The sequence below is a fragment of the Halictus rubicundus genome, chromosome 15 (assembly GCF_050948215.1).
Source record: "Halictus rubicundus isolate RS-2024b chromosome 15, iyHalRubi1_principal, whole genome shotgun sequence".
Taxonomy (NCBI): Eukaryota; Metazoa; Arthropoda; class Insecta; order Hymenoptera; family Halictidae; genus Halictus; species Halictus rubicundus.
In genome coordinates, this window is record NC_135163.1 from 4,181,924 (window position 1) to 4,200,486 (window position 18,563).

The 18,563-nt window shown below is 31.1% G+C and overlaps 2 protein-coding genes across 8 annotated transcripts; both read left to right on the top strand.

Annotated features, from left to right (window-relative positions):
- Positions 1-978: 978 nt before the first annotated feature.
- Eif1 (eukaryotic translation initiation factor eIF1) lies at positions 979-3,163 on the top strand. The gene is made up of 3 exons (XM_076800468.1): positions 979-1,161; positions 1,371-1,528; positions 2,333-3,163. The coding sequence occupies exons 1-3, from the start codon at positions 1,134-1,136 to the stop codon at positions 2,477-2,479; spliced, it is 333 nt and encodes a 110-aa protein (XP_076656583.1). The 5' UTR covers positions 979-1,133; the 3' UTR covers positions 2,480-3,163.
- Positions 3,164-5,042: 1,879 nt separating this feature from the next.
- Larp4b (La-related protein 4B) lies at positions 5,043-18,215 on the top strand. 7 transcript variants are annotated; one of them, XM_076801096.1, is made up of 11 exons: positions 5,074-5,161; positions 5,257-5,413; positions 6,796-7,162; positions 7,726-7,975; positions 8,111-8,251; positions 8,612-8,836; positions 9,235-9,380; positions 9,873-10,715; positions 13,743-13,962; positions 14,178-14,281; positions 14,384-18,215. In XM_076801096.1, exons 2-10 carry the CDS (start codon positions 5,398-5,400, stop codon positions 14,271-14,273), a joined length of 2,304 nt encoding a protein of 767 aa, XP_076657211.1. In that variant the 5' UTR covers positions 5,074-5,161; positions 5,257-5,397; the 3' UTR covers positions 14,274-14,281; positions 14,384-18,215. The 7 variants fall into 7 exon arrangements, 6 of the variants coding, with proteins under 6 accessions (XP_076657214.1, XP_076657211.1, XP_076657212.1 ...); XR_013083490.1 differs by having other exon boundaries at positions 5,089-5,413; positions 14,384-14,670; positions 14,749-18,215; XM_076801099.1 differs by lacking the exon at positions 5,257-5,413 and having other exon boundaries at positions 5,043-5,161.
- The last annotated feature ends 348 nt before the right edge of the window (positions 18,216-18,563 follow it).

Below are 18,563 nucleotides of genomic sequence, written 5' to 3' on the forward strand. Positions count from 1 at the left end.
TTAGTGTTAGAACGCATACAGACTGTCCGAAAAATGTTGTACTTCCTTGAAAGGTGTGATCCCTGAGGCCATTAAAATAACGTTTTCCTTTGAAAAAATGTTCTCTGCGACTTTGTTAAGGAGTTATTAACGAAAAACACGGACCAATCAGAGCGCGTCTTCAACGGACGAATTCCGGTTTGGTCAATGCCAACTTCACACTCAGCGGGACCTGTCGTCGAGACCGAATGCATCCGCCGTAGCCGCGCTCTAATTGGTCCATGATTTTCATTAATAATTCGAGAACAAAGCCGCGGACAACATTTTTGCAAAGGAAATAGTTGCTTCGAATGAACTCGTGGAAGTACCCTTTTCAAGGAAGTAAAACGTTTTGGAACACCCTGTAGTATTTCTACAATACGTCATCGATTTGCCAATCAGGATACACCATGTGATGACACTAAAAAAGGAAAATTATAATGTCTATATGCTACTTGATAACGTCGCGCAATGTTACCCAATTTTATCATCCCAAAAACGCCATTCCAAAAGAAATGATTAAAAAATGTGCAGTACCCAAAGGAAATAAACTTGGATCTTATTTATAAACTTATAAAAAGTTCTTATTAAATAAAAGAAATATAAATGAAAACTGTACCATATATAGACAGTGCGACTATACTGTATAGGTATATATTATGTGTTCTGTATGTGTGTCATTTATTTAACGGATGCTACTGTTAATTTACCTTTGTTCTTTTCAATATGAAAATACGGTTGTTAAGATTAATTGAATTATGTTTTACGAAATGTATGTTTCCATTTGAGTAGACTTAAAACTTTATAAGTAATTCTGCATATTACGTATTTACATGGACTAAATTTGCTATTACATTTACCAATCAAATAAGAAAACATTTCTTTCATGTAAACGGAACTTTATCGGTTAGTACAGAGCGCATGCGCAACCCCACCTACTGTTCATGACAAATGCAACTTTTACTTCCGGTTGAGTGTGACCTCTGTACAAGGTTTTTTGGGTTTAGCAGTATTCTTGCGTGGTGCTTCTGTTATCGTACGTCATCCGTAATTTTTCTTAGCTGCACTTGCACTTTGCAATTCTATATCTCCCGGGGATATATTTTGTTTGTCGTATGTCCATCCAGAATCTCAACACATTCGGCAAGTATTATATTTTCTGTTCTGGAGCTGATCATATTCTAGAAGATAGTTTTGTCAAAATGGCGTCGGCGTCTTTAGCTTGCATCATAGTATGCAATCTATTAATGGTCTTCGTCAATTTTCCGTTCGCTCCTTTAATATAACTCTTCTGGTCATAAATACGATCGCAAAATTTTAACGTCAAACGAATTCTTTCTTTTTGTCTGCAGACCCCTTTGCAGATGCAATCAAGGGTTCAGATGATGATGTCCAAGACGGTCTCGTGCATATAAGGATCCAGCAACGGAATGGTCGTAAGACCTTAACCACGGTGCAAGGCCTCTCATCTGAATATGACTTGAAGAAAATAGTGAGAGCATGTAAAAAGGTAACTATAAAATTTTTTTAATTGTAATACGTGTCCGTTCTGATGAGTAAATCTTTTGTCAGTGTCACTCACTGTGCTAAATATAGAACCGACGCAAACGTTCAGCAGAAAAACATATAATTTTACGAAAGCTTTTCAAACAGTTCTAAACATTATATTTTTTAATGTGCAGGTTCGATATGTATTTTTTTCTATAAATATTATTAATTTCATATTTTTTTAAATAATTCAAGATAAAACTTATATACTTGTCATATCAGCTAAATGTAGATAACAGCTCACATCTCATAAATTTATTGTATATTGCTATATATCACTGCTTATTATATTTGTTAATTATGTAGATTAAAATATTTCACTTCAAAATTATTATATATACATTTAATTTATGTAACTTTAAGTATTTTATTGATTTTGGTTTTTTCTGTCTTTCTGTCTTGAGTTGCTTAAAAATCTATATTAATCAATCAAACCATATGTAGGAATTCAAAAGGTAAAGTAAAATATATTAATATGTTAGATACTGTTGAAGTATTTTTATTACACCTAGGAAGGATTAAATTCACATTGAATACACTGAATGAAGTAAATTGACCTATTTTTAACTTTTTGTCTCGCAATTACTGAAATTATGAAAGTGCTCTTGTGAAAAATTATTAAATAAATAACTATTTATTCATTCACATAGTATCTTGTAACTATTACAAAAAATTGAAAACTAGACATTTTTCGACCCAATTTTGGTGTTAAAATGATTTAGGGAAAAATTAGATAGAAATAAGGAAACAAAAATTCTCTTCTTAGGAGTTCGCCTGCAATGGGACAGTAATCGAGCACCCGGAGTACGGGGAGGTGTTGCAGCTGCAGGGGGACCAGCGAGAAAATATATGCCAGTGGTTAACAAAGTCAGGTCTGGCTAAACCTGACCAACTCAAAGTCCATGGTTTTTAACCAGCAAACACCCATGCCACTATCTAAGAACACACCACCATCATCAACACCTTATCATCTTAAATTATCTGTATCAGTCACTAATACTTGTTGATATTTCGTGAGATATCCTATTATATACACATATATATTTCAATAAAAAATATATAACGGTAACGATATAGGCACAATATTCTAATCAGACATTTGTAAGCTTGTAGGAAGCAATATTTTACAGCCCTATGTTAGGTAATCCACTAAACTCATCACGTTTAAAGTAGTAGCGATAACTAACTAGTAATTTTGAGAAAATACATATACAAGGGATAGATACAAATAGCAACGGATGGCTCTTCTTTTTGGAATTAGGTAGTATGTATCTCGGAGCTATAGATGTATTCAGAGAGAGATAAAAAAATAATTGTTTTAGGCTGCAGATTGGCTTACTGTGTGTAATGATGAATGCTTTGTTTTTTTTTTTATACACTAAGAGTAACCAGACATGATTTTATATTATCAACTCCAAGTTTTGTGCCTTTGATTCCGCATTGATTGTATTATTTATTGAAATGATCATCTTTTATTGTAACGGATTTTGTAGGGAGAATTGCCAATTTTTTCCTTTTTAATACAGTATTGATAACGCGAGAATTGTTTCCAATAAAAATGTGGCTGTTCTAAATAAATAAATGGTAATTCACCAGTTATGTGACTTTTAATTTATACTGCCCTCTTTCCCTATTCGCGATAGAAAGATATTGTATGGTTGAACATAATAGGATCTAGACTCTAGATATTAATAGTTATGTATTGTTAAACATCAAATAGATTATTAATGATAACTTGCTTTATTTGTTTAACATGCATTTTTATTAAAATTGTGAATTTTTGACTGTGTAAAACATGATTATTAAGCTTTGTTTGATTATTGATACTGTATGGCCTTTTCTGTGGCAATAATATTCTTCTTATGTTGATGCAGTAGAGTGATTACATTTCCAGTTTCAATTCAGTTAATTCCATTGTTTATTAGTATGTGAAACCTAAATTTAGTTTATTAACCAATTGCGTTGAAATGGTGTGAAATATATATCGATTATTAAATGTTCAAGACTTCCACACGCCATGTATAGCACATTGTTTGATATTCTTGTGCATTAAATTTAGACAAATCTGTCATGCGCGCCTGTCAATTAATTGTCAGTGCAAATACTTAAACGTACTTTTTCTTCCAAAAGTATATATTTCCTGTACAGCATTAGTTTAAATATTTATTGGACAGGCAGTACATAATGATAGTTTTTGCATTTTATGGTTTATTTGCTTTCGTGACCTACGTATCTATATAAAATACCTGCCACACCCTTTTCCTTCTACATTAACTTAATTCTGAATTTGCAGTTTTCGAAATCATGGCGTTTTTTAATTAAGGTAACGTGTGGTAATAATGCAACCTTCGGTTGAGACTTATATATATTTACCATCCTCGTTTCATTATTTGCATGGTTCGACACGCAAACTGGGACTATAACCTATTACATTTTTTATTTATTATTTAGTAATATGTTAAATTTGTATATATACATGTAGTAGTATATGTAATATTTAATACATTACGTATGTATATATAGACGTATACATATGTAATATATGTATGTATATATGATATAAATGAATATATACACACAGACATATATATACATGATATAGGTATATCATATAATATATATATATATTAAATATTATATGTATATATGCACATAAACTTCCTGAAACATTGCCTCGTGCGTATAGTGATCGGCTGACGCAACAATGTGAACATAAAAAAAGGCGCGGCGCACACTAGCGCCAATTACAACCACATTGCACTTTCAAATAAAAATTACATATCTTCAAGATTATTGTGACACTTCAACTGTCTATTTTATAGTATAACATATTATACTGTAGCATGGATAAGAAAATACATCTACAAGAGTGATATGTGTAAACATAGAATTGATTCATATATGAAGTATACTTGTGCATGTTCACTTTTATATGTACGTACAAAGTAGTATGATCTTACACATTTCGAATACATATGTGTATAACACACATTCCATATTAAAATTAGTTTAGTATTTTCATATGTAGACAATGGTTGTGATCTGTAAAGTCATTGTGAACTTTTTTAATCGGTTGCAAATCTTAAGCCAATTAATCAATTTCGATGAAATTTTCATCATGCATATATATAACTTATATGAATCCACAAGACAGATATTTTAAAATGTTCGTTACAACCCCAAACAAAAAAGTTGTAGAAAGCAACTTTTACTATCTTTTTCATAATTCAGACCAAACGCAATTTCCCAAAATTTTCATTACATATTATTTAATAGCTTGACAGAAAAACTGAAGTCGTCTGGTCCATTTATATAAAAGTTATTCTGATTTAAACTGTATGTCATCAATTATGAGACTGGATTGTATATCATATTTTATTTTTAGTATGTTTTATTAAATGAATCTAAATAATCTTGGACATATAGAAACCTTTAAATTTAGCGGGTTCGAGTTGTGCAGATTAACTACTAGACTTCGCTTCTGTCGGGCTACATACCTCCAACCCATAATGCATTGAGCTACGGCATGTGCCTTTCTGTGTCGGCCATTTTGTAGTTTCCTTGAGAAATTGTGTTGAGTTGATTCATCTTCTCGGTAAGAATTTTATAAAATTCTAAAACGGCGCGAATCACATTGATCCAAATGATGTAGAGGATTGAGGGCAGATGCTTATGGCTAACTATTCATAGCTTGAGAACGAGGAATAAGGTTGCGTTTTTTGCGCACAACCGTGTGCGCTCACGGTACTTACACCCGAAGAACGAGCCAGTAAACGAAGCTGCCGAGAACACCTATTGATAAAGGCACATGGAATCCGGGATTGTTTCGGGATGAATGGTGATTTCGGTAACGATATACGATACGCATAAGTGTACTGTCCAAGTGGTTGTCACCATATCTGCGTGCGTGAACGTGTTGGCCCGGCCAACGTCTCGCTCTATATTTGGCTAATCGCATCCAACATATTGCATATCTTGCCTTTTCAAAATTTTTACTTTCCATGCTGTAACCTTTCCCAAAGAACTATATCAGAAGGATACAATGTGACGTTTAAGTGTGAATGCTTGACGATTACACATTGATTCTGAACGAGAGCAAATCTTAGCATGTGGCACGGTTTGTACGATCAACATTCAGTTTTGACTTTAATCAGAGTCAATGGAACGTTTCATTTTTCATTATAATTTCAAAGTTTCATTGTTCTATTTGTATGTCGTTCGTTTTGATTTGAAAATAATTATCCGAAAGCTGTCGTTCCATAATGTCGTGAAAATTTTCGAACCTTTCATTTTCATGTTTATTGTTCTTTCACAGTTGATAGAGATATATAATGTAAGTTTGCATAATTTGAATACGCGTATATATATGCATTTGAGCACGCACACACGCCCGTTTGTCCGCGCGAGCGCGCGCGCGCGCGCATACGTGACGCATACATATACACGTCGTGAATACGTATTATGTGCTATTGAACACGAATGCGCGCGCGCATTGTACGTGCAACACACGTACACATGCCAATTACGTATACGTACGAACGCGTTCGTGTATGTGTATACGAGTATATATATATAGGTACTACAAATGTGTTACATCAGACTGGTATGTTGCATTACATACTGTTAATCGTAATTTCAAAAAATGCATTCATAATATGACTTTGTGTATCGAAATTTAAACCTTTTCATCATTAATGACAGATTTCTGTCTAAAACATATTTGTAAAGACTGTACATTCAAAGAAAGTTATGTCTTGCTTAATGAGTGTGCATATCCAATAATGTAAACAAATATTTTTTTCTTTACTACATAGTTAAGAAAGGGCAAGAGGTCGTTCTGAGAATTATTGATTTGTTTCATTACACTTTAAATAAGTTTGTAATTATTTAAAGTACTAGTAAGATTGCCACAGAAATTACAAGAAAGTATTTTTCTAATTTCATTATAATCATGCTACAGACAATTACTTTATTCTATTTAATGTTGTTTAATTATTAAATTATTGTACACATATACATTGATGGGGTTGTCATTTGATTTCACGTATTATATTAAGATATCGTTTAGACTTACATTTTATGAATAACATTTAACCTCAATAATTTATCTGGTTTTGTTACATGTGGTAACGTGTAAATACGATTTAGAGTGGATTGTTGGTAGTTTTCATGGGGTATAATGCCATTATGAGTTATTATTTTATTTAATATAGTTTTCATTTTTCATAGGGTACGTGTACATGAATGGGGACATTGGGAAGCTCCAACCAGGGGCGGTTTATCCAGCCACCCCTGAACCCTTGGGTTCAGTTGGGGGTGCAATTGGAAACGCTGCAACCAATTTGGAATACAACGCCATGAATGGTGCTCCAACTGGAACTGAATTAATATTAGAGGCAGGTGTTGGTAATTTGGAACCCTCGCCGCAGCATGCCATAGGTATAGGAGGTGCTGCAGGTTACGGTCCAGTGGATGTTGCTGCTTTAGGTGATGTGCCAAATCAAACTGCTCCAATGGCTGATTTATCATCCCCTGGTATACCTTTGGAACAATTAAAACAAATGCTCTCTTCCCAACTTGAATATTATTTCTCCAGGTAATTATATATACATCTAATATCAATATTATATTATCTTTGCGAATAAATACACACCTTTAATTGTCTATCAAACTTGAGGAACACTAATATGCTATGTTACCTTCTTTTATTATTAGTTCTAATTTTTCATTGGACATCAAAACTGCCTGCTTTACTACAGTTTATTAACGTTATTTAAACATATGAATAATTATTTTTGAGTTTTTTTTTGTTATTTAATGTTTTGTGCATATTGTTATTTCGCCATAAAATCTTTTTTATAATAATACTCGGTACAATTACATTGTTATCAATGGTATATTAGAATATAAAGAAGATATACGTTCATTATTAGTATACATTTACTGTAAAGGTTACATATTTCACCAAAGACATAGCATTTCATACGTACTTCAGTAAAATAAGTAACATTGAGGTTTATAAGTTAATTTGAAGTTATCAGAATGTATGTGGGTCCTTAAGCATGGGGTTAAACAGTAGAATAACCATCATGTTTCAAATATAGATTAGTATTCCTTGAAATATTGTAAAAGCATACTATATGTATATTTATTTTTTAGAGAAAATTTAGCTAATGATACATATTTATTATCACAAATGGATAATGATCAATATGTACCAATATGGACAGTAGCAAATTTTAACCAAGTGAAAAAATTAACAAAAGATATAAAACTTATAACGGAGGTTTTAAGAGAGTCTCCTAATGTACAAGTTGACGAAGAAGGACAAAAAGTAAGACCTAATCATAAACGATGTATTGTAATTCTACGTGAAATACCAGATAGTACTCCACTGGAAGATGTGAAGGTGAAAAAGTATTAATATCTTATACTTTTATTAACTGTTACTATTATTATTGTTGCTGTTGTAATTATTAGTACTGCGAATATCACTTCTATTCTCATTTGACAAGAATTAATAAAACTCTATTTCAACTTGTAGAACCTATTCTCTGGAGAAGGATGTCCAAGGTTTATTTCATGTGAATTTGCCCATAATAGTTCTTGGTATGTAACATTTGAATCCGACGAAGATGCTCAGAAGGCCTATAGGTTTTTACGTGAAGAAGTTCGGGAGTTTCAGGTAACTTACTATTATTAAATCATTGTTTTTATTTTAATTACATCTAGATTTTGCGGATAGTTTTAGTCTATACTTTACGAAATAATAAATGTTAAAAAATACCCTTATGCAATTCTGGATAATAGAATGACAAACTCTCAGTTTATAAAAAAAAACATCATTAGTTGATATTCACATTGTTAATTTTCATTCTTTCATTCATATATAAAAGACTAATTAATTAATCACTAATCATAATGGAGCAATTATCAAATATACAATCAATATACGTAAATTAAACGATTCATGTAGTGTGCAAGTTATATCAGTAGTTCTTTTATGTTAATATTTAATCCTAATAAGTTACTATTTATAATTCAGGGAAAGCCAATAATGGCAAGAATCAAAGCTAAACCAATGAATAGGCTACCAATACCAGCGGTTGCTGGAGTCGGTGGTATAAAAAATGGTTATAGAACTCCTCCGCCACCACCAGTTTACGATCCAAATAGCTACACAACTGGTCAACAACGCTTCCTTTACCCAAATGGCACTACTATGCCACAAACCACTATGCCGCCATATGCCAATCAAGTTCATTTATATGTAAGTAAATAATATTATTGTATTCTCATTCTATTGGAATATAATTATTCTATTTACATTGCAAGCAATTTAGCTTTGTAGTTTTTACATATATCTATTATTTGATAGAAAATCATTCACTCATAATGTCAATATATTTCTGTTAATATTAATCTATACAAAATCAGTATCCACTTTTCGAGCACTACTAAATTCAAGTTACAAAACATTTAAAAGATTTGAAATGTACATATTTTTTATAGTAATTAAGAAATGATAAACTCCATTTCCACTTTATGTAATTATTTGTACAGAAATTATGACATATGATTGAATTTATTCATTAAGAAAATGCCCTTTTAATAGATTACCATACATTTAGTTGTTATACACAACGAAAAATCTTATCGTATTTATAGCATCAACCATTTTATCCTACTGGAATTATGCCTTGGCCACCAGCAAGTCCTGCTTATTTCGATATGTCAAGTGTTTTTACAATGAATGGTATGACACCGCATAATACATTTAAGCCACACAATACAAGATACAATCCTCGACACAGGTACATAATTAATACTAATAATTACTTTGAATAATATACAATATGTATTTCTTTTATTATTGAATCTATATGCTATACTATGTAGTATCATATCCTCTGAAAAGTGCTGTTACCTACTTTTGCATATATATTTGTGCAAAAAATAAACCTTTAGTATATGTAATATACAATTTTGCAGTACAATCGACATTTTGTTTCCAAAATGTAATTATTAGAGGGTAATTAACCCGTCGGATCGGGACGGGTCGAATGTATCAGGATTCTCGAGAATGTCGATATACATATTCGAGAATATCCGACATTTTTGGGTTTTCGTACACCTCTAGTAATTATAAATTTATGTAATACAACAACATATAATTACAAATTGTTTGTTACTATATTGCATTATTAATTAATTCATTAGTTTAAATCTATGTGTATATATAATACAAACATGTATATATATATATATATGTATAATACATGTTTGTACGTGTATGTGTGATACAGAAATAAGCAAAGAAATGGGTCTGAAAGACCAGCTTTGATGGATGGTGGTGGCAACATGGTGCCAATTGGTCGGACCTCACATCCACCTATAAGTGGAGCACCAATATCCTTAGGAGCAACCGTTCCAACCTTTACTTCGAGCTTGCCTACAGTGAAGCCAACTTCTTCTTCCTACCAGACCGGCACAAAGTTCCATTCCCCGCATACAACCATAGTGACTGGAGAGGTTCAGTATAGTAACAATCACTCGAAAGGGACACAGGAAAATGACGCTCAAACTTTGGACTCGGGAGTTCAATTTCCGCGTCATCGTATGCATCGTAGGACCAAAGACCAAGAAATGTTGTCCAAGGCTAATAGTAGCCCCTTACCATCGGTCAGAGAACCTACCCCGGCCAGTAATAATAACACACAATGTAACCGAGGGGTACAATTCGATTTGGAAGCTTCTGCTTTTCCTCCTCTTCCTGGCCTAGATGCTGATCTTGCAAAATCCCATAATGCTTCAGTAGAGACTATCGGTACCGATTGTACGCAATCGCAGAATAGGCTTTCAGACGTAGTTAAAGGTACTGCAAAATTGAAAAGCGTTAAAGAAAAAGAACCTGCAGGAACTTCACAACAGTATCAACAACCGACAAGTAACAGCAGTAGGTCTGCGAGTCCAGGGTCAAGTGCTGGTGGTCACACTGGTTCGCTAGAAGCCCCAACTGGTTCTGGCAGTGCAACGACTACTCCCGTTACATCTACAAATACCAGCTCTAATGCTTCTGCTAGCAACAATGACTCCACAGACATCGCTCTCAGCACCATCACTCTCACTCCCCCGTCATCTCCTGATAAGTGAGTGTGCTTTCTTCTTATACCCGCGCGCGATCGCGCAAAACACACGCACACGCATACATACATTCATACACACATACACAAACAGACTCATTAGATGCATACACGGAATCAGGAAAATGCATATACACATATTTACACACACGTACATGTATATGTATGCTGTGTAAATATATGTGTGTAATAGAGAACATGTTTTATTTTTATTGTAAAGGCTAATAGTTGTTTAATTACATTTCTAAAGTATTGCTTATTATAAATTACTGTTAAAACTCTTTTAATTGCTTTTAATGATATATTTGCATATATTATACTATGTATATATGTATAGATATACACACGGATTATATTACATGAATATAAACACACGCACACGTACACAAACATCAGAATGATATGTACAGGAAGTCGTATAGAGCCTGAAAAAGAATGCTAAGCTATGTTTGATAGTGTTGGCTGCATTATATTTGCGTGCTATGCTCTGTATGGTGGATGTGTATTAGTGAAAGTTATATAGTCCACCTATATTTTCATATCATCTATATAAGAAGGAAAGGGAAAGATATTCATGATAGTCTATTAGTTTTAGTATATATTATGTTCTTTTAATATGGTATTATAGCAATATCGTTGAAGTTTATATTTAGTTACTCATTTGCAAATAGGACAAAAGTAAAGTAATAAATATATTAGTTTGATGAAATAATATGAAACTGGAAGCATACATTTTGTTCTTCTAATATTGCAATTTTACATTGTGTCTTATCAGACTTTATTATTCCAAACAATTGAATTTTTATACATCTTCTTTTAAATGTAAAAATTATATGAAAATTCTTGAGTGTCCTATTACCACTACTACAACTATTATTATTATTATTATCATCATCGTCGTCATCACCATCGTAATCATCATCATCATCATCACTGTCATCATCATTGTTACTACTATTATTAACTTGATTATTGTTACTGCTACTATTGCTACTACTGCTACTACTACTACTATTGCTACTACTACTACTACTGCTGCTACTACTACTACTACTACTACTACTACTACTACTACTACTACTACTACTACTACTACTACTACTATTACTACTACTACTACTACTACTACTACTACTATTACTACTACTACTACTACTACTACTACTACTACTACTGCTACTATTACTATTACTATTACTACTACTACTACTACTACTACTACTACTACTAATACTACTACTACTACTACTACTACTACTACTGGTACTCCACTATAGTTCTACTACTACTGTACTACTATTATTTCTACTACTAATACTACAACTACTACTGCTGCTGCGACTACTGCTATGATTACTATTTTTATTATGATATATTATTGATATTGTTATTATACTTTCCCTTTCTCAATTATATTATACTCATGTATAGTGCAGTAAGAAGTAGGTGTAACTTTCCTAAATTTACCAGTTATTTTATTATCCATGGTGGTTAATTTTGTAGGCGTGCTCAGTTGTTCTAATTTGCCATTTATTTCTATTCATTGATATACATACGTCTTCTTCCCCATCGAGTGACAAATTATCTAATTATGTTGTTTTGAATGCCTCGCTAATACAGTTCTTTTATTAAAGAACAGATTGTTTGAATAAGAGCTGGTGCTCCACTCGATGAAAGAGCAAATATTAAAGCATAAAATGCTCAAATCAGGGTATTCATTTAATACGTATGTATGCAAGAATGTATGCAGTACTCTGAGGTAGCACAATTTATAATACTTCTTGACCGTGTTACAGCGTCAAATGAACAATACATATGAACTAATCTATTATTCAGGGTTCTTTAATATATAATTTTATTATTATTATTTTGTCACTGTCATCATTATCATTATTCATCATTGCCACTACCAAGATCTTCACCATGATTATCAATATTATTATTGCTATTGTAGCTACTAACATAACTATGATCATCACTATTTCTTGCATTATAGTTATTGCTGAAACTATAATCGTTGTTCATATCATTTTTATAAAAATTGTCATCGTTGTTGGTATCATTATTAATTCCACCATTCTTGTCATTGTCATGTTAATGATTCTCTTCATGATAACTATTATCTGTTAGTAATATTAAAATAATACTGTTACATTAACAGTCATTATTGTTATCATTGTTATCAATTATTATTACTATAATTACTATTGCAATCAGTAGTTCCAATATTTTTACTGTCATCATTACTGCTACTATTACAATAACTAATATATTAACTATCATTCGTCTTCAACTATCATAGCATAATCATCACAATTATCATTGATACATTGTTGCTGCTACTAATATTACTATTGTTGTTATTACAAATTCTGTTGTTGCTGCTGCTATTGCTTCTATTACTATCGCTATTGTTACTGATATGGATTCTAATACTTTATTTATTATTATTCTTATCATCATCCATGATCATCATCATCATCACCATCATCACCATCATCATTATTTTTGTGATTTTGGACATCACAATAGTCATAAAATCATCCTCATTATCATTACCATTATGTCATCAACATCATTGTCACTATCATGGTTACTATACTATTATTATTACTACTACTATTACTATTACTATTATTATCTATTATTATAATATTACGTTATGTTATGCTATATTATATTATATTACAATTATTAATTGTTCATTTTCAAGTTACTCTTAAACGCATTTCAATTAAATTCTTAATTCTTAATATAAAATTAAGCTGTAATTTTTGGCACACGAGTATAATAAAAAGCATGGTTCATTATTAATGGATGACTATAGATTAATTGTCAGTGAAAGTAAATAAATGATGTGTATACTGGTTTGTTAAATAAGTGTTGCAATCTTGCAAGACCCATTCCCTTAACTATGTAGTGTTTTTGAATGGAAATGTACATGATAGTTATTATATTATTTTTGTGCATGATATTTTAATGTGCACAGTCGTAAATATTGAATATATGTCTATTATACTTATGCACGTTCAGGTTTAGTCCTTTATTATTGAAATGCACCGCTGACAGATCTGTAAAGACTGACGATACGAACATGGTGAATGGAGTGGATGAAGCTGTTTCAAATGCACACGCGGGGGAAGACTCAGAACAAGTGACTAGGTGCCTACTGCCTGTAATATCCCCAAGTAATGCCCCTACTGCCTCTCATAATTCCCAGTCGCAAGTGGGAGTGACGTCTACCTTTCCTCTCGTAAGTGTACTATTTTTTTTATTCTCATATCATGTTTTCTTTAAAAATTTAGTGTTGTTAGTTTTCAATTTTATTTAATCATACTTTGTTGTAAAGACAAAAAGTACTAGAAGTGAAAGATATAAATCGTGATTTAATCCAGAGTTGTAATCACTTACAGTATATATTGTATCGGTGTTGTTATCTTATTATTTTATACATTTTTTCTGTGTTAGGATCTTACGAGGCCAAGCTATGCCCAAGTAGCACAACATTGTCGTGAACTACCTTGTACAAAACATAAGACGGATGAAAGGGATGGAAATGTGTAAATCAATATGTGAGTAATTATATTTGGCAGTGATTTCTATTATTTGAAAAGAAAGGAAAGTAATGCAACTAATTATGGAGTTAAAATGTAGTGAAATAAGCGCCTTTGCAGATACTACCGCAATGAATTTCAATATTTAGCTGTTATTCTTCATCTGGATTGTATGGATTAACTACCACTGCTTTTATCCTACACTGGATATAGTGGGTATGAAGAAAACTTTTTACATTGTACAGTGACTTCGCCTACAATGAATGTGGTATCGATTAACTATGAATCATAAAAGATTATTTGAAGAAACTCTAATTCGCCGCATATATTTTAAAAATACGTTTGCTGGCAGGATAATACATTGTCTAGAAGAGTATTGTTATTGCTTTGGTTCTGTGATTTTGGAGGTACATATTTGTTAGCTTGTAAAAATGTTAAACTAAGGTATTAATCTTTTAATTCCTTTCTCCTCTCCCTTTTCATAGCACAGGGCCGTAACTGGGAAATGTTTATCTTTGTGCCAAAACCTTGCTATGTGCGTACAGCTTAATGAATGTTCAGAGTGCAACGAAACTTATTCTCAAACAGAATGATAATTACAAAAAAAAAGCAAAAAAAAAAACAATGTAATTTCCAAAGCAGATAAATGATAAGGATATTCGAAAAGAACTATTTCTGTTTTCTAATAATTTTCCATGTTTTATTTGAACTACTTATAAGCAAGTTTTGCATATTTTCCAGAATATTAATGACAATTATAATGGGTGATTTAAAAATTAATTTTCAAGTGAAATAGTACTATGTCTAAGTTGTTCCATTTCGTGCATAAATATAAACAATCAAAATGAAAGCAAAACTTAAAAAGGATACATTACACATGACTTAATATTTGTTTTTGCTCTCATCTTATTACTTTCCACAATTAACTGTATTCAGTTTCCTTAAATGCTAACAATTAAAGAGTTACCAACATAGAAACCTATTATAAATGTTACATCTACCTTACATATATTGTTACAGCCCGTTTTTTCGAAAGAAGGATCCTTAGATATACGATGATATATCTCAAGTTTCTCTTTCAAAGAATAGTCCAGAAAATATTATACTGCGATTATTATTTACTATTCAAAAACAATTCGAAACATGTTATTTGACGATTGCACCATAATAACAGTTGACAATGCAAAGTTGAGAGATTTATTAAATGCAAAAAGTTTTAAAATATTCATCTGCGTATTAAAATTAATCTGAAGGAAGATCTCGGTTTGTTATATTTTCTTCATTATATTTCATATATCTGCAGCAATTAATATTTTTGATGGTACAATTTATTAGTGAGTGCATTCTTCACAAAATTTACAGAGAGCATTAAAAGGTATCTAATGAAAAAAAGTATTAATTATGCAGCGGTTATATCATAATCATTGTATTATAAGATAAAAACATAAAATTGATATATTTGTACATGAAATTATCGATAGTTGATAAGACATGCATAAAGTAATATGATTCATACAGTACAGAAAACGATATAACAGAGGAAATTTATATAATACACTAGTAACTGAAAATATAACATTCCATGTTGCCTCAAGTACATTCTAGTATCTACTAGAAGCTTTAAAAATTTGTATTCCAAGCGGATGAGAAATAATAATATTAATAATAATAATAATAATGCACTACTTATTGTTATTGATATTCTGGAAACGAGATCTATATAGATTTTAATTTTGTGTTTATCTTAAAAGAAAGGAAAAAAAGATACATTGTTACTACGTTTAGGCACCTATTTACGGCACTGACTTTTCTTTTTAATGATACTGTTATATGAGATAACATACGATTTAGAATTATGCTTTGGCAAGTAATATAAGAGTTGTCAGAAGTGTATGGTCTTTGAGCACACATTTAAGTGCCTCAAAATGTTGTGTATATTACAGGAGCTTGGCTTTAGATGTTATACAATTACATGTACCTATACATTATAGCAAAGGAACGCATATGATATATTTGTTACTGATATGCGTGCAGAAATCGAAATAATGAATATTTAAAAAAAAAAAAGAAAACCAATCTCCTGAACTATAAAATGATTACCAACGTGTATAATTATATTTTACATTTATGATACTGCCTTTTAATTTTTTTTATATCTGAAACGATTAGCCGCAATGTTGGATATAATGAAAAATTTATTATCAGCTGTAAATGCATTAAGATATTATTTCAGTTTAAAATCGTGGTGCTGTAAACACTTTGCTTTAGGCTCATTCTTGTAGCACAACTTACATTTATTATATCTCAATATCTTTAAAAATCTGGTGTAACACAGTTAAATACATCGAGAAACAAGTATGATATATTTAATATCTACACATAAATTTATCTTTTCATTGGTAAATTCACTCGTTCAAAACATCAAATCTAACTAATTCTTTGGTACAATTGATATTTATTAAACGTACATTTGTTATCGTTCCCTTGATTATTTCTTTAATGTGTGCTTTATTATAAAAAGAGTTTATACGCGCATACATCGTTTAAGCAGATTTCAAGAATACGCACGTTCAAAAATATAAATAAGAAAAGATTTGTTTTATTAATAAGGCACTTCCAGAAAAAGGTATTGTTTAATCAATAAAATAGATACTAAATCTTTTCATTTAGTGGATTGCATTGATTTCAATATTATATGTATCTAGAAATCTCAATACCTGTCTCTAAATTTCTATTTGTTTTTCTTCAGAAAGATTCATTTTTTTTTATAGTGGAAAGAGTGTATCATAAATTACTAGACATATGCACACTACTTTTGCCCAAAGTAACTTATATCTTTTCATTGTGTGTGCATTGTTACGATTAAAAGAGGAGACAAAGGTAGAAGTACTTTGTAATTAAACGATACACTAACTTATTAAATAATTTTTTAGTTCGTACATGTAATGCACATTCACGAGAATTTACCGATAAAAAGATTAATATAAATACAAAAAATGCATATGTACTAAAAAAGAATTGGATAAGCATTAAAATACTTCTCGATTATAGAATTTTAGGAAACGTAAACGATGTTAAAGTGATTTGTCTTACTTTATGCGTTACCCCATAAATTATGTATAGCTAATTATGTGTATGCTTTGAATATTTGTTTTAATTACCGCTACGAATTATATGTAAAAAATTTGAAAGTTGATTCCTCTCTATACATTGTCTCTACTAAATGTATGGAACTTAATGTAAGAAACGTTAAACTGTTGGTATATCATATACCTGTACGATACAGAGTGAGAAACAGACACACCAATACCTTGGATCTTAATGATCGCTTGTCTTGTCAGGAAGCATTAATTGTTTATGATAACTAGTGAAAGTATCTGAAACTTTTATGTTTTAAAAGTGTACAAGGAGCAACACAGTAATCTTTTAAACACGAAAAGAGTTAAGAAGACAGTAAAAAGAGCTTTACATTGACAATGTAGTTTAATTAATATATATATATATATATATATATATATATATATATATATATATATACATATATAAAAATACATACACGTTATACATATATGTATATATATATAATTATTTCATGTAAAAAGGTATAAGAATAAAAATAGTTTCAATGGTCCAGGGTAAGGGTGGCATACTGGGTTAAAATTGTGATTGGAATGTATGGAAAAGGTATATTAGGACTCCGTTCTTTTTTGATAATCCTGTCACAAAATCGTGGCTGATAAACTTACGTTAACTCATTCATCAGAATAAACTGTGATTAGATTGAAGTCCAACAGAAATACAATGTATAATGTACTCCGTTTCATAGGCTGCAGGCCTAGAAAGTCTGATTTTTTAACTACTATGAGAACTTGTGTATTATAATATGATCTACGACGTTTGTTTATTACTATGTAAAGTGACAAATTTCAAAATTAAACATTAATTACTGTTATTGGTTTTGCTTTTACTTTAGAACTTTTAATCTCATATTATTGTTAATAATAATACAACATGTACATTTCCGTTCGTTAAAAGAAAATTAAACGAAACTGTACAGATACAACTTACACGGAACATGGCCTAGCATTGTGAATAAATATAAAGAAAACTGATGTATTCTCGTAAATGTAGTGACAATTAATGAATCCGCATGGACATGGGATAAAAAGATATCCCTGCATGTAATTTTTATTCAGGGCATAAAGAAACTGCCAATATCTTTAATACAAGAGACTGACAGTATCTTTACACAAGATGCAGATTCAATTCAAATCAACTCTGTTTTCGCGAATGAAAAACA